The sequence below is a fragment of the Pseudophryne corroboree genome, chromosome 5, assembly GCF_028390025.1.
Source record: "Pseudophryne corroboree isolate aPseCor3 chromosome 5, aPseCor3.hap2, whole genome shotgun sequence".
NCBI lineage: Eukaryota > Metazoa > Chordata > Amphibia > Anura > Myobatrachidae > Pseudophryne > Pseudophryne corroboree.
The window spans coordinates 801,916,691-801,942,358 of record NC_086448.1 but is presented as its reverse complement, the minus strand read 5'-3'; the positions used below and the strand labels follow the sequence as shown (position 1 = coordinate 801,942,358).

Sequence of the window (25,668 nt, the reverse complement as noted above, 5' to 3'; positions counted from 1 at the left end):
GTACTTTGTACGCTATTTGCGTACAGAGTCCCGTACCGTGTACGGACTTAGCGTACAAACGCCGCGCTGGGGGTACAAAGTACACACAGCGCGCACACACCCAGAGTTATACTTTAAACCTTATTCAGCGCTGACGGTACAAAGTGTACACAGCGCGTACACACCTTATCAATACACTTTTAAACCTTATACAGTTAGGTAATGTAATACGCTTTAAACCCTAGCAGGGAAAAGAGGACACAACACCGATTTGTAGTTAAACACTGGGCTCCGACACCTCAGCGTATATATCTGGAAGGGGATAACAATACAATTTATACACTACAATACAACAGAGTAAATGGCTACAGTCAATGTACATACGTGAGAATATTCGCATGCGCTTCCTGGTCCATTCCTCCGCTAATCAGGTAGATAGCGTTAAGAGTCTTCTGACCGGCCAGGCAGCAACAGGTTTTTTATACACTACTTCCAAAAGCTATACAATGGATACTGTAATCCCTTTGTCCATTGGACACAGAGATGCATCTTTACATTACAGGAGAGGACATAGGTTGATTTGAAAAGGTGGGCGATGTCTTTCTCAACTGCTCTTGTGGGTGGTCTCCTTTGGATTCCCGCCGCATACATAATATACAGTAAATACAGTTTATATCTATATTCTACTTCTGCACATAACTAAACGCAGGAACATGCGATCTTTCTCTAACCAACACCGGAATGTTACCCTTAAAATACCCTACAGCTGGATACCAGACATCACCTTATAACCTTAGTCTGTCCCTTCCTATCATGCAAAGGCGAATCCCTTAGTCCTGGAATCATTTAAACTGTTGATACTTGCTGATGTGGTGCAGGGGGACTATGTGTACAATGTGCACTATTTGGGTTAAATATGTAATGTTTTGATAACCCTCTATGCGCTCACAAACTCCGCCGTAAATACCCATACCACGCGCAGGAACGCGGGAGCGATCATACGCAAATTGCGGATATGTGCACGCACGGCGGAACAAGTGCACGCGCAGCGGGCATGTGTGTGTGGTTAGTACGTGATGTGTGTACTGGAATATTTTTCGACTTTGACTATATATATATATATATATATATATATATATATATATATATATATATATATATATATATATATACACATACACATATACACCAGTGGAAAAAATCTGCGGCAATCGAAGTCTTTACTGCAAAAAATGTGTATTTACACAAACATCCCAACCGAGGTTGGGATGTTTGTGTAAATACACATTTTTTGCAGTAAAAACTCCGAGTGCCGCAGATTTTTTCCACTGGTAGATACCTTATGTCACTGGAGGCACCGGAGCAGCATTTTTGATGAGAAAGGAGTGCCGGTCCAGAAGATAGGATAGATATATATATGTGTGTGTGTGTGTGTGTGTGTGTGTGTGTGTATATATATATATATGTATATATATATATATTAAAATCTCTCTCTCTCCTTTTTGTTTTGTGAAGATTTGTATCCGTACTTGTGAGTGTTCTGAGCACGTTGCAGGTGGGGGCATGTTCTGCGCAATTAAGCAATGCTGTACACACCCTGATAGTGAGGTTCTCACATATAACAGAGGAAACCAGCATTGGTTCCTCCCTATGGTTTGACATAGTTGATTACGCCATAATGACTAACAATGGTCAAGCTGCTTGAAATATGAATTCTACACTGTACCTGCCTCGTTCAGGTGTTTTTTTTAAAGAGCCACATAACCTATTCGAAACTGTTTTCTGAAGCAAAAGGCAAAATATGTTTTTGGAGTTTTGCTTATCTGTAGTGAAATTCCTACTTCTCGGACCTTTCTATGCACGTATATGCCAGAAAAATCATACTAAAGTTAAGAAGGGGAAAATAAATCGCCTAGTCTGGTCAAAAAACAGATTTTCGATGTTTTAAGAAAAATAAAATAAATATATTTATATATGTGCAAAAGTTTTAGGCAGGTGTGGGAAAAAATGCTGAAAAGTAAGAATGCTTTTAAAAATACAAGTGTTAATAGTTTATTTTTATTAATTAACAAAGTGAATGAACAGAAGAGAAACCTAAAATCAATTTCTCTTACGTCCTAGAGGATGCTGGGGACTCCGTAAGGACCATGGGGTATAGACGGGCTCCGCAGGAGACATGGGCACTCTAAAGACTTTAGATGGGTGCACTGGCTCCTCCCTCTATGCCCCTCCTCCAGACCTCAGTTAGATCCTGTGCTCCAGAGGAGACTGGATGCACTGCAGGGAAGCTCTACTGAGTTTCTCTGAAAAAGACTTTTGTTAGGTTTTTTATTTTCAGGGAGCACTGCTGGCAACAGGCTCCCTGCTTCGAGGGACTGAGGGGAGAGAAGCAGACCTACTTAAATGATAGGCTCTGCTTCTTAGGCTACTGGGCACCATTAGCTCCAGAGGATTGGAACGCAGGTCTCATCCTCGCTGTTTGTCCCGGAGCCGCGCCGCCGTCGTCCTCACAGAGCCGGAAGATAGAAGCCGGGTGAGTATAAGAAGAAAGAAGACTTCAAAGGCGGCAGAAGACTTCAGATCTTCACTGAGGTAACGCTGTGCGCCATTGCTCCCACATTCACATACACTGACGGCACTGTATGTGTGCAGGGCGCAGGGGGGGCGCCCTGGGCAGCAATAATAAACCTCAAGGGACACTGGCTGACATATATATACTGCGGAGGCAGTATATTAAACCCCCGCCAGTATAAAGAATTTGAGCGGGACCAAAGCCCGCCGTTGAGGGGGCGGAGCTTGATCCTCCAGCACTAACCAGCGCCATTGTCTCAGAGAAGCTGCTCCCCGGACTCTCCCCTGCTGAACACCAGCACAGAGGGCAAAAAGGAGGGGGGGGGGGGCACATTTATTTGGCGCAGTTAGTGTATTACTGATATATAACAGCGCTGTACAGACTGGGATTTTGTCCCAGTGGCGCTGGGTGTGTGCTGGCATACTCTCTCTCTGTCTCTCCAAAGGGCCGTATTGGGGGACTCTCTCTCTCTCTCTCTCTCTCTCTCTCTCTATATATATATATATATATATATATATATATATATATATATATATATATATATATAAAGTCCACTGTAGGCAGCACACTGGTCACAAAAGGTACAAAACAGCAAGTTGCAGCAACAACGTTTCGAAGTTTATTCTTCGTCCTCAGGTAAACTTCGAAACGTTGTTGCTGCAACCTTCTGTTTTGTACCTTTTGTGACCAGTGTGCCGCCTACAGTGGACTGTTGTATTGACCCGTGGCTCTGCGGATCCAGGAGGGCACCGGGACTGAGTTATTTGTACCTGGGAGTGCTGCCAAAAGTCGTTTGTGTGTGTATATATATATATATATATATATATATATATATATATATATATATATATATTCTCCATATCCCAGTGTGTGTGGGGGTGTCGGTACGTGTGTCGGCATGTCTGAAGCGGAAGGCTCGTCTAAGGAGGAGGTAGAGCAGATGATTGTGGTGTCTCCGTCGGCACAGTCGACACCTGATTGGATGGATATGTGGAATGTTTTAAATGCAAATGTGTCTTTATTACATAAAAGATTGGACAAAGCAGAGTCCAGAGGAAAAGCAGGGAGTCAATCCATGGCTTTGACTGTGTCACAAGGCCCTTCAGGGTCTCATAAACGTCCCCTGTCCCAGGTAGCAGACACTGATACCGACACGGATCCTGACTCCAGTGTCGACTACGATGATGCGAGTTTACACCCAAGGGTGGCCAAAAGTATTCATTATATGAGTGTTGCTATAAAAGATGTTTTGCATATCACAGAGGACCCCTCGGTGCCTGACACGAGGGTATGCATGTTTAAGGAGAAGAAACCTGAGGTAACCTTTCCCCCATCTCATGAGCTGAACGCTTTATTTGAAAAAGCTTGGGGAAATTTCAGACAAGAAACTGCAGATTCCCAAGAGAATTCTTATGGCGTATCCTTTCCCCGCACAGGACAGGTTACGGTGGGAATCCTCGCCCAGGGTGGACAAGGCTTTGACGTGCTTGTCCAAATAGGTAGCGCTACCGTCTCCAGACACGGCAGCCCTCAAGGATCCTGCTGATCGCAGACAGGAGACTACCTTAAAATCAATTTATACACATACGGAGGCCTTGCTCAGACCGGCAGTAGCGTCGGCATGGGTATGTAGCGCAATAGCAGCATGGGCAGATAACTTGTCATCTGACATTGACACCCTAGATAAATATAGCATTTTATTGACCTTGGGTCATATAAAAGACGCAGCGTTATATATGAGAGACGCTGCGAGAGACGTTGGGCTGTTGGGTTCAAGAGCCAATGCCATGGCAATTTCTGCTAGTCGAGCCCTGTGGACCCGCCAATGGACGGGTGATGCCGATTCAAAGAGACATATGGAAACTTTGCCTTACAAGGGTGAGGTTTTATTTGGGGAGGGCCTCGCGGACCTGGTTTCCACAGCTACTGCGGGTAAATCTTCTTTTTTGCCTTATGTTCCCCCACAGCAAAAGAAAACACCTCAATATCAGATGCAGTCCTTTCGGTCGCATAAGTCCAGAAGGGGCCGGGGCTCTTCCTTCCTCGCCAGAGGTAAGGGTAGAGGGAAAAGAATGCCTGCTACGGCTAGTTCCCAGGAACAGAAGTCCTCCCCGGCTTCTACAAAATCCACCGCATGACGCTGGGGCTCCACTGCGGGAGTCCGCGATGGTGGGGGCACGTCATCGACTCTTCAGCCAGATCTGGGTTCTGTCAGATTTGGATCCTTGGGCGATAAAAATTGTATCCCAAGGCTACAAACTGGAATTCGAAGAAGTGCCTCCTCGACGATTTTTCAAGTAGGCTTTGCCAGCCTCTCCCCCAGAGAGGGAAATAGTTTTAGCTGCGATACAAAAGCTGTGTCAACAGCAAGTGATTATCAAGGTTCCCCTAGTGCAACAAGGAAAGGGGTTACTGTTCAACTCTATTTGTGGTCCCGAAACCGGATGGCTCGGTCAGACCCATTCTGAATCTAAAATCCCTAAACCTGTATCTAAAAAAGTTCAAATTCAAGATGGAATCTTTCATGGCAGTGATCTCCAGCCTGGAAGGGAGGGATTTTATGGTGTCACTAGACATAAAGGATGCATACCTTCATGTCCCCATTTATCCTCCTCATCAGGCGTATCTGAGATTCGCTGACGTTGCCGTTTGGGCTGTCCACGGCCCCGAGGATTTCACCAAGGTAATGGCGGAATGATGGTGCTCCTACGCAGGGAAGGAGTCAGAGTTATCCCATACTTGGACGATCTCCTGATAAAAGCGAGATCGAGAGATCAGTTGCTGAAAAAAGTGTCACTCTCCTTGAGAGTGCTGCAGCAACACGGCTGGATCCTAAATCTGCCAAAATCGTAGTTGATTCCAACGACTCGGCTATCATTTTTAGGCATGATTCTGGACACTGAAAAGAAGAGGGTTTTTCTCCCAACGGAAAAAGCCCAGGAACTCCAGAGCAGGGTCAGAGACCTGTTAAAGCCAAAAAGAGTGTCAGTTCATCAATGCACTCGATTACTGGGAAAAATTGTGGCGGCCTACGAGGCCATACCCTTCGGCAGGTTCCATGCGATGACATTTCAGTGGGACCTTCAGGACAAATGGTCGGGGTCCCATCTACAAATACATCAGAAAATAAGCCTGTCCCCCAGGGCCAGGGTGTCTCTCCTGTGGTGGCTGCAGAGTGCTCATCTTCTAGAGGGTCGCAGGTTCAGCATTCAAGACTGGGTTCTGGTGACCACGGACGCGAGCCTCCGAGGATGGGGAGTAGTCACACAAGGAAGAAATTTTCAGGGACTGTGGTCGAGCCAGGAGGCTTGTCTACACATCAACGTGCTGGAATTAAGGGCCATATACAACGGCCTACGACAAGCGGAGACTCTTCTTCGCGACCTAACTGTACTGATTCAATCAGACAACGTCACAGCAGTGGCTCATGTAAACCGCCAAGGCGGGACAAGGAGCAGAGTGGCAATGGCAGAAGCCACCAGGATTCTTCGCTGGGCGGAAAATCACGTAAGCGCGCTGTCAGCAGTTTTCATTCCGGGAGTGGACAACTGGGAAGCAGACTTCCTCAGCAGACACGACCTCCATCCAGGAGAATGGGGTCTTCATCAACAAGTTTTTGCAGAGATAACAAGTCGTTGGGGGCTTCCTCAAATAGGCATGATGGCGTCACGCCTCAACAAGAAACTTCGGAGGTATTGTTCCAGGTCAAGGGACCCTCAGGCGGTAGCGGTAGACGCCCTGGTGACACCATGGATGTTTCCGTCGGTCTATGTCTTCCCTCCTCTTCCACCCATCTCAAAAATACTGAGAATCATAAGGCGAAAAAGAGTCCAGACAATACTCATTGTTCCGGATTGGCCTCGGAGGGCCTGGTATTCAGATCTTCAAGAAATGCTCACAGAAGATCCGTGGCCTCTTCCTTCCAGGGAGGACCTGTAGCAGCAGGGGCCCTGCGTGTTCCAAGACTTGCCGCGGTTATGTTTGACGGCATGGCGGTTGAACGCCAAATCCTAGCTAGGAAAGGTATTCCAGGGGAGGTCATCCCTACTCTGATAAAAGCTAGGAAGGAGGTGACGGCGAAACATTATCACCGTATCTGGAGGAAATATGTATCTTGGTGTGAAGCATAGAATGCTCCTACGGAAGATTTTCACCTGGGCCGTTTTCTCCACTTTCTGCAGACAGGAGTGGATATGGGCCTAAAGTTAGGCTCTATTAAGGTACAGATTTCGGCCCTGTCGATATTCTTTCAGAAGGAATTGGCTTCTCTCCCAGAAGTCCAGACTTTTGTAAAGGGAGTGCTGCACATCCAGCCTCCTTTTGTGCCCCCAGTGGCACCATGGGACCTTAACATGGTGTTACAGTTCCTTAAGTCACACTGGTTTGAACCTCTTCAAACCGTTGAGTTGAAATTTCTCACTTGGAAAGTGGTCATGTTCTTAGCCTTGGCATCTGCGAGGCGGGTGTCTGAATTGGCGGCTTTGTCTCACAAAAGCCCCTATGTGATTTTCCATGTGGATAGAGCGGAGTTGAGGACTCGCCCTCAATTTCTGCCTAAGGTGGTTTAATCGTTTCATATGAACCAGCCTATTGTGGTGCCTGTGGCTACGGGGGACTTGAAGGATTCCAGGTCTCTTGATGTAATCAGGGCCTTAAAGGTTTATGTAGCCAGTATGGCTCGGGTTAGGAAAACAGAGGCACTGTTTGTCCTGTATGCAGCCAACAAGGTTTGCGCCCCTGCTTCTAAGCAGACTATTGCCCGCTGGATCTGTAATACGATTCAGCAGGCTCATTCTACGGCTGGATTGCCGGTACCAAATTCGGTAAAGGCCCATTCCACTAGGAAGGTGGGCTCTTCTTGGGCGGCTGCCCGAGGTGTCTCGGCATTGCAACTTTGCCGAGCGGCTACTTGGTCAGGTTCAAACACTTTTGCTAAATTCTACAAGTTTGATACCTTGGCTGAGGAGGACCTCATGTTTGCTCAATCGGTGCTGCAGAGTCATCCGCACTCTCCCGCCCGGTCTGGAGCTTTGGTATAAACCCCATGGTCCTTACGGAGTCCCCAGCATCCTCTAGGACGCAAGAGAAAATAAGATTTTAAACCTACCGGTAAATCTTTTTCACCTAGTCTGTAGAGGATGCTGGGCGCCCGTCCCAGTGTGGACTAAATTCTGCAAGACTTGTATATAGTTATTGCTTACATAAGGGTTATGTTACAGTTTGATCAGTCTCTGGCTGATGCTGTTTTGTTTCATACTGTTAACTGGTTCGTATGTTCCAAGTTGTACGGTGTGGATGGTGTGGGATGGTATGTATCTTGCCCTTAGATTAACAAAAATCCTTTCCTCGTACTGTCTGTCTCCTCTGGGCACAGTTCTTTAACTGAGGTCTGGAGGAGGGGCATAGAGGGAGGAGCCAGTGCACACCCATCTAAAGTCTTTAGAGTGCCCATGTCTCCTACGGAGCCCGTCTATACCCCATGGTCCTTATGGAGTCCCCAGCATCCTCTACGGACTAGGAGAAAAAGATTTACCTGTAGGTTTAAAATCTTATTATTTGGTGTGACCTCCCTGCCAAGGATCTTGGCAGGGAGGTTGTTCCAACATCTTGGAGAACTAACCACAAATCTTCTGTGGATGTAGACTTGCTCAAATTCTTCTGTTTCTTCACGTAATCCCAGGCAGACTCGATGTTGAGATCGGGGCTCTGTGAAGGCCATATCATCACTTCCAGGACTTCTTGTTCTTCTTTACGCTGAAGATAGTTCTTAATGATATTGGCTGTATGTTTGGGGTTGTTGTCCTGCTGCAGAATAACTTTGGAGCCAATCAGCAGCCTCCCTGATGGTATTGCATGATGTATACGTACCTACCTATAGGACACTCGCCAATGCAGCAGGACATGCTGTTGTTGTTGCTGTAGCAACTGGGATGTTGCAGTCAATGAGACAGGAGAGATGATTGGACAAGCTGGGCATAGTCATCCAGTCAGCTTCTACACAGTACTCTGAACCATCCTCCATCCTCCAGGAAGTAGAACTAGTATTATAACACTGAGCAGTCCCCTATAATGGTCTTCAGCTCGAGTGTTTCAGTAGCCGGCGTGTGGGTGGCCTAAGCAGTCAGTCATTGCACAAGTGCGGCTACGTTCCCGGCTGCCAGACTAGGCGGTGGCACAGGTGGAGTAACCTGTACCTGCCCTTACTTCGGCTGGACTGTGTCTTCTCTGTCAGTGCCCGCTGTGCAAGGGCGTACTAATAATGAGTAAGTTTGACTTGGTGCCGCCCACCCATCCCCTCCCTGAATCCGCCTATGGACACCCTACAATGGGATTCGTAATTTTTTTCTATTTATTTTAATGCCTCAAAGCTTGATTGACTCTTTAGGGATTAAATTAAAGCCAGGTAAAGACAATTCCGGAGCTGAATAAATATTGAGACTCTTGTAAGCTCTTAGGGTGTTTAGCCTGCAGTTGCAACAATGGGCTCCTCTAAGCTGCTAACGGAGGACTTAAAGATAAGGGAGTGTTACAACGCATGAAAAGGCTATATGGTTTAACTGCTTTCAGCTTGGAGTTTCCAATGCTTAATAGCCAGAGCAATGTTTGATAGATTTGTTTATGAACGGTTTATCTACGTATATGGTCGTGCACTCAGCTGTGTATATATCTGTGTTAGTATGTAGTGTTCCTGCGGGGACAGTATCGCATAGCACGTTCGAAAAGGGAGCGCGGCCAGGGAGGGGGGGGGAAGGGGTGCAGCCGCGGCAGTGTCAATATTGGGAACGGAGTGGCCCTGTCAGCGTCACTAATGGGGGGTGTGCCCAGCCATCTGTGTCACATTTTAGGGACGTGCCCACCACTTACGGAGGTGCTGGGCTTCCCCTAAGCTCTCCCCTTAATGTGAATAGATGCTATGTGCACGGCAGTTATTCACGCTGCGGAAGCACGGCACTGGGCAGTCTGTTTTATACGAATTGACAAAATATGCGTCTAGTGCATTTCTACACCTTCATTACAGTATTTTATTGTATCATGGTTGTTATTGTTTTTATTGGAACCATGACCAATGACAATATATACGTTATGGTAAGAACATACCGTTGATAACGGTATTTCTCCTAAGTCCACAGGTACCACAGGATAACATTGGGATATGATGAAGTGACAGCGGATTTGCACCAGTCGGTCAAAGCTTTTCGGCTCAGGTAAATCAGTTGTATTCCAAAGCTCAAGGCAGGAGCATCATAGATAGCCCTAATCAGTCGAGAAGAACACACATACACACCCTTCTGTACAAGAAGGAACAGGTTAGTGAGTAAAAGGATCCTCAAATCAGGTGCGTCAGGGTGGGATCCCTGTGGACTTAGGAGAAATACCATTCTCAACGGTAAGTTCTTACCATAACGTATATTTCTCCGGCAGGGTCCACAGGTTATCCACAGGATAATATTGGAATTTCCCAAAGCAAATTAGTGGTGGGGACGCTACTGATTGGACAGGAGAATCCTTCGCCCGAATTCAGCATCATGAGAGGCAAAGGTATCCATGGCATAATGTCTAATGAATGTGATAATTGGAAGACCATGTGGCTGCTTTACGTATCTGTTCTGCTGAAGCACCACGTTGTGCTGCCCGTGATGGACCCTCCTTACGAGTAGAGTGAGCAGAGACATTAGCCGGAACAGGGAGATCAGCTTGAGCATATGCTTCTGAAATCGTCATTCGAAGCCACCTTGCCAGTGTCTGCTTATCAGTAGGCCATCCGCTCTTGTGAAATCCGTAGAGAATGAAGAGACAATCTGTCTTTCTGATGGCACTGGTATGAGTCACGTAGATCCTTAAGGAACGGACCACATCCAGCGATGCATCTCCCGCAGAAAGGCACGGTACCTGGAAAGCCGGGACTACAGTTTCTTCGTTAAGGTGGAATTTAGACACCACCTTGGGAAGATTCCCAGATCTAGTTCTGAGAACTACTTTATCTGGATAAAAAAATCAGAAATGGGGAACAACATGACAATGCCCCTAAATCTGACACTCTTCTCAGTAGAAAGAGAACTTTAGCTGTCAACCATTTAAGATCCACTTTATTAAGTGGTTCAATGGGTCAACTTGAAGGGGCTTTAGGACTAAATTTAAGTCCCAAGGCACTGTAGGAGGAACAAAAGGAGGTTGAATGCTCAGCATTCCCTGGAAAAAAGTACGCACATCCCGTAAGTTGGCAATTTTCTTTTGGAACCATACAGTCAATGCTGACACTTGCACTCTCAAGGAAGCCACCTTCAAACCTTTATCCATTCCTGCTTGAACGAATGCTAAGACCCTGGAAACTCTGAGAGACCCAAGAACCATTTTCCCGTTCACTGCACCAATGAATATAGGTTTGAGATATTTGGTGATAAAGGTTTCCTTGCTCTGAGCATTGTTTGAATTACCTGTTGTGAGAATCCTCTTGACTTCAGGATAAAGGTTTCAAGAGCCACGCCATCAAAGACAGTCTATCCAGATGTCTGTGATAACAAGGACCTTGCATTAGTAGATCTGGACGTTGAGGGAGCAGGAGTGGAGCGTCCATCAACATTCTCTGCAGATCTGTGAACCAATGCCTTCTGGGCCAAGCCGGAGCTATTAGTATCACGGCACCCTTTCCTTGCTTTATCTTTCTCACCACCCTCGGTAATAGGGTGATTGGAGGAAACACATAAGCCAGATAAAAGTGCCATCTCACTGACAGGGCATCCATTAAGATCGTTCTGGGATCCTTTTGTTCTTGACCCGTATGCGAGAACTCTGTTGTTCTGACGGGACGCCATGAGATCTATCTCTGGCAACCCCCACTTGTCTACTAGGGTCTGGAAGACCTCCAAGTGTAGAGCCCATTCGCTTGCCTGAATGGCGTGTCGACTGAGAAAATCCACTTCCCAGTTTAGGACTCCCGGAACGAACATTGCGGACAAAGCTGGATGATAAAGTTCTGCCCACTTTAGTATGTGACTTACCTCCTTCATCGCTTTTCGGCTGCGAGTTCCTCCCTGATGATTGAGGTACGCTACTGCCGTCGCATTGTCTGAGTGGATCTGAACTGGTTTTCCCCAAAGAATGTCTTTTGCCTGAATCAGTGCCATGTATATGGCCCGAAGTTCCAATATATTTATTGGCAGGCAACCTTCTTCCTTGGTCCATTTCCCCTGGAAACACAACCTTCCTGACACTGCTCCCCAGCCCTGCAGACTGGCATCTGTTGTCAGAATATCCCAATCTGATATCCAAAAGGGTCTCCCCTTGTCTGTAGCCACCAGGCTAATGACCTTCTTACTTCTATCGTAAAAACCATAGTCTGTGTTTTTATCATCTGATGCAACCCATTCCATTTGGAAAGAATCAGATGCTGCAGAGGCCTCGAGTGGAACTGTGCATACTCCACCATGTCGAATGTTAACACCATCAATCCCATCACACGCATTGCTGTGTGAATGGTTATCTTTTGACTGTGTAGCAAGTCCTCAATCCTTGACTGAACCCTGGATATCTTGTTCAGAGGTAAAATTATTCTCTGAAGACTTGAATCCAGTACAGCCCCCAAGTGAGTCAACCGCTGTGACTGAACCAGAGACGATTTTGCCCAATTTATGAGCCGCCTTTGCAGACACGTTATTCTCTGTTGCAGATGACATAGGAGCAATTCCTGCAACTGTGCCAGGATTAAAAGATCGTTGAGGTATGTAAAAATTCTTATCCCCTGCTGGTGGAGATAAGCTTCCATTACCACCATAATCTTGGTAAATACTCTGTGGCTGTGGCTAACCCAAAAGGTAGGGCTTGAGATAGCACTGATGGGACAGTGCTATAGGAACATGTAGAATAAGCAACCTGTATATCCAGGGATACCATATAATCCCCTGACTCCATGGCCAAATGATGGAACGTAAAGTCTCCACATGAAACTGAGGTACCCAAATGTACTTGTTCAGCACTTTGAGATTGAGAATGGGCCCGAAATGACCCATTTGGTTTCTGAACTAGAAACCGGTTGGAGTAAAAACCCTGTCCTCATTGCGCAGGAGGAACTGGAATGACTACTCCTGAAAGAAGCAATTTCTGAACTGCCTCTTGCAAAAAAGCCCTGGTCTTCGTCTCTACCCAAGACGGGCTGGTACAAAAAAAAACTTTCGAGGAGGGTGCTTCTTGAAGGCAAAAGCATAACCTAGAGATACCGCTTCCTGCACTCAGGCATCTGTTGTAGACTGCTGCCAGATCTGTGCAAACTGAAGAAGTCGGCCGCCCACCCTGGGATCCCAAAGGTGGAGGTCCGCACCATCGGGCTGATGTCTTATTATCTGTTTTACCACCTGGTCCTCTGGTAGCCCAATGCTTTTACTATCAATTGATCGGCAGATATATCTATGGACGGATCTGGCAGTGTGTTGAGCATACACACTGCCCGATCCGTCGGGGACTGACATCATGAACTGGGCGGGCGTGTACACACGCCCGCCCAGTTCAGCTGTCAATCACCGCCGGCCGACGCAGCATGTGTACGGGCGGTCGGCCGACCGCCCGTACACACACAACAACGCGCCAATATATCAGTAGATATATTGGCCGTCGGCTGTGCAGCGGGGCCGACGCGATACGTCTGTGAACGACTGAGTTCACAGACGTATCGGTCGTACACACTGGCCGACGGACCCGCGATATATCGGCTGTTCAAGAGAACGCCCGATATATTGGCCAGCGTGTAGCCACCTTTAGGGTTTTTGAGACCAAAGTGCATGATTTAGCATTTTTTAGCAAACTGTAGTTGCCACACTCTTGACCATTCCTTAAGTCTACCTGGATTCTCAATCATTTGTTTTATTCGTCCGGGTGTGTGTACCCTGTTGCATTTGTGTCCTCTGCTAAAACGCATACTTTCCCTTTATACCATTTGCAATGTCACCAACAAAGATATTAAAGTGCACTGGTCCAAGTACAGATACCTGGTAACATATCCCTCCATAGAATGCACTTCATTTACTACAACTGTCTGTTTCCTATCCTGCAACCAGTTTCTTATCCATTAAATTGTTTTATAATCCAATCCATTGCTTTTGAGTTTATTTAGCAGTCTGCGATGTTGAACCGTTATTGATATATCTGTACACATAAGCTAGACACTGTAAGTGATACATGCTAATCACTGTGCCACCGTGCTGCCCACAGTCCATAAATGTGCCTAAAAACACCACAATCAAACCATAAGTACATTTATTTTCTCACATCAAGATGAATAGAGTCCTTTGTTATTTCTTTGGCTAGGATGTTGCAGTGGCAAACCTCACCCATACAGTTCTGCATGTTTGGCGTATATAGTAAATCTATACAATAATCTATGGTTTTCCTGGAAGATGATTTAAGGATGAACAATCTCTAGGGTGTTGTCGCTGTACAAGTTTTGGCAAGTTAGCAGTCTCTTCAGGAGATGGGTGTGTGTGTGAGAGTATTTACATTTCCAACCCCACCTTATTGCTACGTCTTTAGGACACACGTAAGGTGTATTATTCATTTAATTGCTGGACTTTTAACAACATTTTCACAACTAGTTACTAATTGCGGTATAAAAAAACTACCATTTGAGAGACACACATTCCTTTTACTCCACGGATTTATTTTCCCAGTCTATAAATGTTCTGAAAAATAAAACAGGTGGCTTTTAGGTTAAACTGCACAGTGGGCCTTAATTCGTGTCACGAAGCAAGTGGGCCGCGTGTCGTGGTGAGATAAGTAGGGACCGGAATTGTGTGCGATATCCTGGCGGAAACACGCTGCCGGTTTAATAAAGTGGCTAGTAAAATTACTGCATGGTATTGCCTGATGCGATGCCTAAACCAATTAGTGTTATAAAAAATATATATTGTGTTGTAATAGACCTATTACAGCATTAAGTGTATGTTCATTGCATCATAAAAGTAAGAACTTCTTTCGTTGAGAGTTTTGCTTTGAAAGTTTAGTTTAGAGAGCCTATGAAAGTCTACCATTAAATTTGTCCATGTTCCAGTCTATGGCCGTGGTTATCCTAATACAGTATTAAAACGATTCTTTCCATTTTTCTACCATATCAACCCTTTGAGGTCCAGATGTGTCCACCAACATCTAGCCTCTCTGCTCGTTAATCAGCCCTTCCAGTCACGCCATGACGTGGTGTGTGACTCTGTAGCGCCAAGCGTCTTCACGTGTGACTTTTTCCATTCAAATCTCCCGCTGTGTGGTACATATTGAGGCACCATGTATGAGGACACGTCTGTAAGACACCAGCTGGTGCTCGTTACTCATTATTGAACATCTACTGCAGAAACACTGTATTGCTTGTCGGGATTGGTCTAAATTATTCTCAATGAAACATTGTTTTGTTTTTCAGGATCTCGCTTTCCACTTTTTTGCCTTTGTGTTCTACTTCAGTGCCTTTGTTCTTGAAGCCGCAGTGTGCGCTTTAGCCAACCAAGCGAGAAATGATACGAACTCTTACATCCACCTTGAAAACCGCCGGATTGGGCTGAATGTAGCAGCAACGGTAAGTCATTGTAGCACAAAGCACCACCTGCAGTGCTAACCATTCAGGTGTACCCACCACTTACACACATTAGTGACAGTCATCTTGTGGGTGGAGCCAAGATTCATTCTCTCCATTTACTTACAACATTACTGAGGCATGAAGAGGCTCAGGACGGTGACGAGTCCAGGGGCTGGCTGGCAACTATTAGCCTGGGGGGGCAAATGCATCAAGTGGCCCTGACTTTTCTACCAGCCCTTCCTACATATCTCCTTTCCATAGCCGTCTCTTATTACCGTCTCTCGTAGCTCTCTCGTACTGCCGGTTCCTTCCATATAACACTGAGCCCCTCACGGCACTGTCTGACCTCACAGCACTCCCTGACCTCCTCACAACTCACTCATTGACCCTTTCCCTCGCCCCACCACTGCCCCTCTAACAGCACTCACTCTCCACGTCAGAGTACTCACTGACCCCCCCCCCCCCTCTCTCTCACAGCACTCACTGACCCCTCCCTCACAGCTCACTCACTGCCCCCCACAGTACTCACTGCCTGCCTCATTCACTGTCCACCCCACAGCACCCCCTACCTCCTACAAAGTCAACCTCATAGCATTCCCTCCTCCTTCACTATAGACCTCACAGCACTCCTGGTCCCTTCATTATACACCTCACAGCACCCCTGGTCCCTTCACTATACACCTCACAGCACCCCTGGTCCCTTCACTATACACCTCACAGCACCCCTGGTCCCTTCACTATACACCTCACAGCACCCCTGGTCCCTTCACTATACACCTCACAGCACCCCTGGCCTCTTCATTATACACCTCACAGCACCGACGGCCCCTACATTGTACACCTCACAGCACCCCTGGTCCCTTCATTATACACCTCACAGCACCGACGGCCCCTTCATTATACACCTCACAGCACCTTCACTATACACCTCACAGCACCTTCACTATACACCTCACAGCACCCCTGGCACCTTCACCAAGCACCTCACAGCACCCATGGCACTGTCAATTTTTACCTTACAGCACTCCCACCGGCCCTTTAGAAAATTCTCTAGAAAGTCACAAAAAAAGAAGACTAATAAACATGGAAGTAAAAAATGAATGAACTAAAAAAAAATTGTAAATAATGAGAATGAACTAAAAAAACAAAAGATAACAACAAAGATAATAAATGATAAATGGTTTGACGGCAATAACCCACATTGATATAGCTAGCAAGCCATAGCACAACATAAAGCAAACCTAAATGTGCAAAGAAAAAAAAACAATAAAAACACAGAACTTCTCCACAGGCTCACTTCTCCACTCTTTTCACTGCTTCATGAATAGACCCCATAATGTGTTAATATTCTAAGCTTTAGTAGTATTGTGCCTGTGAGCTATCCTCTTTCACTAGCTTAATATCCATTTCCTTTTCTCACTGCTCTGTACATCATTTCTCTGCGTTATGTCGCTGTTGATGTGTCCAGAAGTACAAGGTCGTGCACAGTTGTGTAAATACCTAGTATAGCGTGGAATGTGGGTGAGGTGAGCTGTGTATTGGGTTTCATTGGGTTTTACCAGCTGCAGTGGAAATTCAGGGTATTTCAAGCACATGTAATACATATATGTAGCATTTAATGGTTGATCATAGGGTCTTTAAACCATGGAACCTCGTGCCGGACATTGTGCTTATGATTACATAACCACAAGAGTGTCATCTGACTGGTGATGTTAACCTGGAGGTGTGATGGGTCATGTTAGTGGTGTCAGCACTTTATCATTAAAAAATTGTGGGATTTTACCCCAAAAAACAGCAGTCTTCTGGGGTATTGGCAAATATTAATGATCCCCCAGATGTATTATGGAGGGGTTTCTTCATTTTTGTCTGCAAATGCAGCCCCCATTGGTTAATACCAGATTTACCGTTGCATTCCAGAGCTGGTTCCCGATCGGTAACGCAATCTCCAGATAGTGTTATCCCATAATAGCCTATAAACTACTATTCTACAAAATCTTCTTTATCCGTCACTGTCTGCCCGCTCATGGGTTGCGGGGGACCTGATCGGAGAAGCAGTGCGATAGCATCAGACTATCACACTGCTTCCAGCTCTTCATCAGGACGGGGTTTTATTGTAGCCCGTTTCCTGGCAAAGAGAATTATAGGTAATTGGCATAAAAATATAAATTTCTCTGACGTCCTAGTGGATGCTGGGAACTCCGAAAGGACCATGGGGAATAGCGGCTCCGCAGGAGACTGGGCACAACTAAAGAAAGCTTTTAGGTCACCTGGTGTGCACTGGCTCCTCCCACTATGACCCTCCTCCAAGCCTCAGTTAGATTTTGTGCCCGGCCGAGTTTGGATGCACACTAGGGGCTCTCCTGAGCTTCTAAAAAGAAAGTATATAATTAGGTTTTTTATTTCTCTGACGTCCTAGTGGATGCTGGGGACTCCGTCAGGACCATGGGGGATTAGCGGCTCCGCAGGAGACAGGGCACAAAAATAAAGCTTTAGGATCAGGTGGTGTGCACTGGCTCCTCCCCCTATGACCCTCCTCCAAGCCTCAGTTAGGTTTTTGTGCCCGTCCGAGCAGGGTGCAATCTAGGTGGCTCTCCTAAAGAGCTGCTTAGAAAAAGTTTTTAGGTTTTTTATTTTACAGTGAGTCCTGCTGGCAACAGGCTCACTGCAACGAGGGACTTAGGGGAGAAGAAGTGAACTCACCTGCGTGCAGGATGGATTGGCTTCTTAGGCTACTGGACACCATTAGCTCCAGAGGGATCGAACACAGGCCCAGCCATGGAGTCCGGTCCCGGAGCCGCGCCGCCGACCCCCTTGCAGATGCCGAAAAGTGAAGAGGTCCAGAAACCGGCGGCAGAAGACTTTTCAGTCTTCATGAGGTAGCGCACAGCACTGCAGCTGTGCGCCATTGTTGTCACACACTTCACACCAGCGGTCACGGAGGGTGCAGGGCGCTGCGGGGGGCGCCCTGGGCAGCAATGAAATACCTATGCTGGCTAAAAGATACATCACATATAGCCCCTGGGGCTATATGGATGTATTTAACCCCTGCCAGGTCTCAGAAAAACGGGAGAAGAAGCCCGCCGAAAAGGGGGCGGGGCCTATTCTCCTCAGCACACAGCGCCATTTTCCCTCACAGAAATGCTGGTGGGAAGGCTCCCAGGCTCTCCCCTGCACTGCACTACAGAAACAGGGTTAAAACAGAGAGGGGGGGCACTTACTTGGCGATATGATTATATATATTAAGATGCTATAAGGGAAAAACACTTTTATAAAGGTTGTCCCTGTATAATTATAGCGTTTTGGTGTGTGCTGGCAAACTCTCCCTCTGTCTCTCCAAAGGGCTAGTGGGGTCCTGTCCTCTATCAGAGCATTCCCTGTGTGTGTGCTGTGTGTCGGTACGTGTGTGTCGACATGTATGAGGACGATGTTGGTGAGGAGGCGGAGCAATTGCCTGTAATGGTGATGTCACTCTCTAGGGAGTCGACACCGGAATGGATGGCTTATTTAAGGAATTACGTGATAATGTCAACACGCTGCAAGGTCGGTTGACGACATGAGACGGCCGGCAAACCAATTAGTACCTGTCCAGGCGTCTCAAACACCGTCAGGGGCGTTAAAACGTCCTTTTACCTCAGTCGGTCGACACAGACACGGACACTGACTCCAGTGTCGACGGTGAAGAAACAAACGTATTTTCCTTTAGGGCCACACGTTACTTGTTAAGGGCAATGAAGGAGGTGTTACATATTTCTGATACTACAAGTACCACAAAAAAGGGTATTATGTGGAGTGTAAAAAAACTACCTGTAGTTTTTCCTGAATCAGATAAATTAAATGAAGTGTGTGATGATGCGTGGGTTTCCCCCGATAGAAAATTATTGGCGGTATACCCTTTCCCGCCAGAAGTTAGGGCGCGTTGGGAAACACCCCTTAGGGTGGATAAGGCGCTCACACGCTTATCAAAACAAGTGGCGGTACCGTCTCCAGATAGGGCCGCCCTCAAGGAGCCAGCTAATAGGAGGCTGGAAAATATCCTAAAAAGTATATACACACATACTGGTGTTATACTGCGACCAGCGATCGCCTCAGCCTGGATGTGCAGCGCTGGGGTGGCTTGGTCGGATTCCCTGACTGAAAATATTGATACCCTTGACAGGGACAGTATTTTATTGACTATAGAGCATTTAAAGGATGCATTTCTATATATGCGAGATGCACAGAGGGATATTTGCACTCTGGCATCAAGAGTAAGTGCGATGTCCATATCTGCCAGAAGTTGTTTATGGACACGACAGTGGTCAGGTGATGCAGATTCCAAACGGCACATGGAAGTATTGCCGTATAAAGGAGAAAAAGACAACGTCTTTTCAGCCTCAGTCCTTTCGTCCCCCAGCCTCAGTCCTTTCGTCCCCATAAGGGCAAGCGGGCAAAAGGCCAGTCATATCTGCCATGGGATAGAGGAAAGGGAAGAAGACTGCAGCAGGCAGCCCATTCCCAGGAACAGAAGCCCTCCACCGCTTCTGCCAAGTCCTCAGCATGACGCTGGGGCCGTACAAGCGGACTCAGGTGCGGTGGGGGGTCGTCTCAAGAGTTTCAGCACGCAGTGGGCTCACTCGCAAGTGGACCCCTGGATCCTACAAGTAGTATCCCAGGGGTACAGATTGGAGATTCGAGACGTCTCCCCCTCGCAGGTTCCTGAAGTCTGCTTTACCAACGTCTCCCTCCGACAGGGAGGCAGTAGTGGAAACAATTCACAAGCTGTATTCCCAGCAGGTGATAATCAAAGTACCCCTCCTACAACAAGGAAAGGGGTATTATTCCACACTATATTGTGGTACTGAAGCCAGACGGCTCGGTGAGACCTATTCTAAATCTGAAATATTTGAACACTTACATACAAAGGTTCAAATCAAGATGGAGTCACTCAGAGCAGTGATAGCGAACAGGAAGAAGGGGACTATATGGTGTCCCGGGACATCAGGGATGCTTACCTCCATGTCCAAATTTGCCCTTCTCACCAAGGGTACCTCAGGTTCGTGGTACAGAACTGTCACTATCAGTTTCAGACGCTGCCGGTTGGATTGTCCACGGCACCCCGGGTCCTTACCAAGGTAATGGCCGAAATGATGATTCTTCTTCAAAGAAAATGGACGATCTCCTGATAAGGGCAAGGTCCAGAGAACAGTTGGAGGTCGGAGTAGCACTATCTCAAGTAGTTCTACGACAGCACGGGTGGATTCTAAATATTCCAAAACCGCAGCTGTTTCCGACGACACGTCTGCTGTTCCTAGGGATGATTCTGGACACAGTCCAGAAAAAGGTGTTTCTCCCGGAGAAGAAAGCCAGGGAGTTATCCGAGCTAGTCAGGAACCTCCTAAAACCAGGAAAAGTGTCAGTGCATCATTGCACAAGGGTCCTGGGAAAAATGGTGGCTTCTTACGAAGCGATTCCATTCGGCAGATTTCACGCAAGAACTTTTCAGTGGGATCTGCTGGAAAAATGGTCCGGATCGCATCTTCAGATGCATCAGCGGATAACCCTGTCTCCAAGGACAAGGGTGTTTCTTCTGCGGTGGCTGCAGAGTGCTCATCTACTAAAGGGCCGCAGATTCGGCATTCAGGACTGGGTCCTGATGACCACGGATGCCAGCCTGAGAGGCTGGGGAGCAGTCACACAGGAAAAAAAAAAAAAATTTCCAGGGAGTGTGATCAAGTCTGGAGACTTCTCTCCACATAAATATACTGGAGCTAAGGGCAATTTACAATGTTCTAAGCTTAGCAAGACCTCTGCTTCAAGGTCAGCCGGTATTGATCCAGTGGGACAACATCACGGCAGTCGCCCACGTAAACAGACAGGGCGGCACAAGAAGCAGGAGGGCAATGGCAGAAACTGCAAGGATTCTTCGCTGGGCGAAAAATCATGTGATAGCACTGTCAGCAGTGTTCATTCCGGGAGTGGACAACTGGGAAGCAGACTTCCTCAGCAGGCACGACCTCCACCCGGGAGAGTGGGGACTTCATCCAGAAGTCTTCCACATGATTGTGAACCGTTGGGAAAAACCAAAGGTGGATATGATGGCGTCTCGCCTCAACAAAAAACTGGACAGGTATTGCGCCAGGTCAAGAGACCCTCAGGCAATAGCTGTGGACGCTCTGGTAACACCGTGGGTGTTCCAGTCAGTGTATGTGTTTCCTCCTCTGCCTCTCATACCAAAAGTACTGAGAATTATACGGCAAAGGGGAGTAAGAACGATACTCGTGGCTCCGGATTGGCCAAGAAGAACTTGGTACCCGGAACTTCAGGAGATGCTCACGGAAGATCCGTGGCCTCTACCTCTAAGACGGGACCTGCTTCAGCAGGGACCGTGTCTATTCCAAGACTTACCGCGGCTGCGTTTGACGGCATGGCGGTTGAACGCCGAATTCTAAGGGAAAAAGGCATTCCGGAAGAGGTCATTCCTACACTGGTAAAAGCCAGGAAGGAGGTGACTGCACAACATTATCACCGCATTTGGAGAAAATATGTTGCGTGGTGTGAGGCCAGGAAGGCCCCCACGGAGGAATTTCAATTGGGTCGATTCCTACATTTCCTGCAAACAGGATTGTCTATGGGCCTCAAATTGGGGTCCATTAAGGTTCAAATTTCGGCCCTGTCGATTTTCTTCCAGAAAGAATTGGCTTCAGTTCCTGAAGTCCAAACTTTTGTAAAAGGAGTACTACATATACAGCCCCCGGTTGTGCCCCCAGTGGCTCCGTGGGACCTTAATGTAGTTTTGGATTTTCTCAAATCCCATTGGTTTGAGCCACTCAAATCGGTGGATTTGAAATATCTTACATGGAAAGTAACCATGCTACTGGCCCTGGCTTCAGCCAGGAGAGTGTCAGAATTGGCGGCTTTATCGTATAAAAGCCCATATCTGATTTTCCATTCGGACAGGGCAGAACTGCGGACGCGTCCTCAGTTTCTGCCTAAGGTGGTGTCAGCGTTTCACCTGAACCAGCCTATTGTGGTGCCTGCGGCTACTAGCGATTTGGAGGATTCCAAGTTGCTGGACGTTGTCAAGGCATTGAAAATATATATTTCAAGGACGGCTGGAGTCAGAAAATCTGACTCGCTGTTTATACTGTATGCACCCAACAAGCTGGGTGCTCCTGCTTCTAAGCAGACGATTGCTCGTTGGATTTGTAGCACAATTCAACTTGCACATTCTGTGGCAGGCCTGCCACAGCCTAAATCTGTCTAGGCCCATTCCACAAGGAAGGTGGGCTCATCCTGGGCGGCTGCCCGAGGGGTCTCGGCATTACAACTCTGCCGAGCAGCTACGTGGTCGGGGGAGAACACGTTTATAAAATTCTACAAATTTGATACCCTGGCTAAAGAGGACCTGGAGTTCTCTCATTCGGTGCTGCAGAGTCATCCGCACTCTCCCGCCCGTTTGGGAGCTTTGGTATAATCCCCATGGTCCTGACGGAGTCCCCAGCATCCACTAGGACGTCAGAGAAAATAAGATTTTACTTACCGATAAATCTATTTCTCGTAGTCCGTAGTGGATGCTGGGCGCCCATCCCAAGTGCGGATTGTCTGCAATACTTGTACATAGTTATTGTTACAAAAAAATCGGGTTGTTATTGTTGTGAGCCGTCTGTTCAGAGGCTCCTACGTTTGTCATACTGTTAACTGGGTTCAGATCACAAGTTGTACGGTGTGATTGGTGTGGCTGGTATGAGTCTTACCCGGGATTCAAAATCCTTCCTTATTGTGTACGCTCGTCCGGGCACAGTATCCTAACTGAGGCTTGGAGGAGGGTCATAGGGGGAGGAGCCAGTGCACACCACCTGATCCTAAAGCTTTATTTTTGTGCCCTGTCTCCTGCGGAGCCGCTAATCCCCCATGGCCCTGACGGAGTCCCCAGCATCCACTACGGACTACGAGAAATAGATTTATCGGTAAGTAAAATCTTATTTTTACAGTGAGACCTGCTGGCAACAGGCTCACTGCAGCGAGGGACTAAGGGGAGAAGAAGCGAACCTACCTGCTTGGGCTTCTTAGGCTACTGGACACCATTAGCTCCAGAGGGATCGACCGCATGGAACTGGCCTTGGTGTTCGGTCCCGGAGCCGCGCCGCCGTCCCCCTTACAGAGCCAGAAGCAAGAAGAGGTCCGGAAAATCGGCGGCAGAAGACATCAGTCTTCACCAAGGTAGCGCACAGCACTGCAGCTGTGCGCCATTGCTCCTCATACACACTTCACACTCCGGTCACTGAGGGTGCAGGGCGCTAGGGGGGGGCGCCCTGAGCAGCAATAAAAACACCTTGGCTGGCAAAAATACCACAATATATAGCCCCAGAGGCTATATATGTGATAATTACCCCTGCCAGAATCCATAAAAAAGCGGGAGAATAGTCCGCGAAAAAGGGGCGGAGCTATCTCCTTCAGCACACTGGCGCCATTTCTCCCTCACAGCTCCGCTGGAAGGAAGCTCCCTGGCTCTCCCCTGCAGTCTACACTACAGAAAAGGGTAAAAAAGAGAGGGGGGCCACTAAATTTAGGCGCAGTATATATAACAGCAGCTATAGGGGACATAATTCAGTTAGTCCCTGCATTATATAGCGCTCTGGTGTGTGCTGGCATACTCTCACTCTGTCTCCCCAAAGGGCTTTTGTGGGTCCTGTCCTCTGTTAAAGCATTCCCTGTGTGTGTGCGGTGTGTCGGTACGGCTGTGTCGACATGTTTGATGAGGATAATGATGTGGAGGCGGAGCAGATGCCTATAGAAGGGATGTCACCCCTTGCGGGGCAGACACCTGAGTGGATGGACTTATGGAAGGAATTGCGTGCACGTGTCGACTCCTTACACAAAAAATTTGACGACATGCCAAATGCGGGACAGCCGGCTTCTCAGCTCGTGCCTGTCCAGGCGTCTCAAAGGCCATCGGGGGCTCTAAAACGCCCGCTACCTCAGATGGCAGACGCGGATGTCGACACGGATACTGACACCAGTGTCGACGACGATGAGTCTAGTCTGATGTCCACTAAGGCCATTCGTTGCATGATTGAAGCAATGAAAGAGGTGTTACAAATTTCTGATATAAACCCAGGTACCACTAAAAAGGGTATTATGTTTGGGGAGAAAAAACTACCCGTAGTTTTTCCCCCATCAGAAGAATTAAATGAAGTGTGTGAAGAAGCGTGGGCTTTCCCTGATAAAAGATTGGTAATCTCTAAGAAGTTACTAATGGCGTTCCCTTTCCCGCCAGAGGATAGGTCACGTTGGGAGACACCCCCTAGGGTGGATAAAGCGCTCACACGTTTGTCTAAAAAGGTGGCACTACCGTCTCCGGATACGGCCGCCCTCAAGGAACCTGCTGATAGAAAGCAGGAGGCGATCCTGAAGTCTGTATATACACACTCGGGCATTATACTTAGACCAGCTATTGCGTCAGCATGGATGTGCAGTGCTGCCGCTGCGTGGTCAGATTCCCTGTCAGAAAATATTGACACCCTAGACAGGGACACTATTCTGCTAACCATAGAGCTGACAATACTAAATTCCCTTGTCGTATAAACAACCCTTTATGAAGTCTAAGAACACTGTACGCTGTTTGCTTAAGAAGTACCGTAAGGGTACGCTATCTGCGTAACGATCGCTCAGCCGTAGGCGAGACGCTCAAGCGTCACGTTCGCTCGCGGCCCAGTGATCACAGGACACGTTATTGGCTATGACTAGAGTAATGATTCGCTATGGCGTAGCTTACGCTCGAGACCACGAGGAGGTCACCAGCGGTGCAGACGCTCACAATGCTATACCTTTATGTCTAGACCTTATACTAATGAAGTACACAGAATACCTTAATGTGAATACAGGGTGTAAGTGCAACCTTGTGTAACCTGACTAACTAAAAAGCTGCTTGAGCAACACCGACGCTCAAGTGAACACTTAACACTATAGAAAATACACAGATACTGGTTTAGGGTCCAAAGCCTATTAACTGTATTATCTCTAATATACTTGTATAAAGGGGATAACAGTACAAATGATACACTACAATATAACAGAGACTTCCTAACCACAGAACTAAACAACAAATACAAAAAGACAATACTACTCTGACCTAAATGCAATACAATACAATACTATGAGAGATATAAGAGAAAAGAGGAGAGAGAGAGAGAGAGAGAGAGAGAGAGATGAGAGAAATTGGCTCACAGAAAGACAATGATTACGGAGAGAAAACTTACGCACAAAGGGTATGATCGCATGCGCCTCGATATCCAGCTCCCGGCTATCAGCAGATAACCGTTGATGAGAGAGTGAAGTTGGATATGGTCGGCCCGCCTATTTATGCCCCACACACAATGCAATCTCATAGTCCCTATAATCCCATTGTCCATTGGACGAAGGAATTCGGCCCTGTATCACAACAAAAGGTCATAGGGTGATTCATACAGGTGGGCTGTGACGATTTCCAACAGCTCAGGTGGGTGGGAAACTGGGTTTCCCGCCGCATACCTGAGTATGAGTAAATAATAGAAATGGACATAAACTTCTTATGTCCATAACTATTCGC

General features: G+C 47.2%; 1 protein-coding gene across 1 annotated transcript in view; it reads left to right on the top strand.

Annotated features, from left to right (window-relative positions):
- The window catches only part of MAL2 (mal, T cell differentiation protein 2), a 97,231-nt gene that overhangs the window by 54,142 nt on the left and 17,421 nt on the right, over nucleotides 1-25,668 (top strand). The window contains exon 3 of the mRNA XM_063924466.1: nucleotides 14,949-15,101. Coding sequence (XP_063780536.1) covers nucleotides 14,949-15,101 — 153 coding nt within the window. The remainder of the gene's footprint in view (nucleotides 1-14,948; nucleotides 15,102-25,668) is intronic.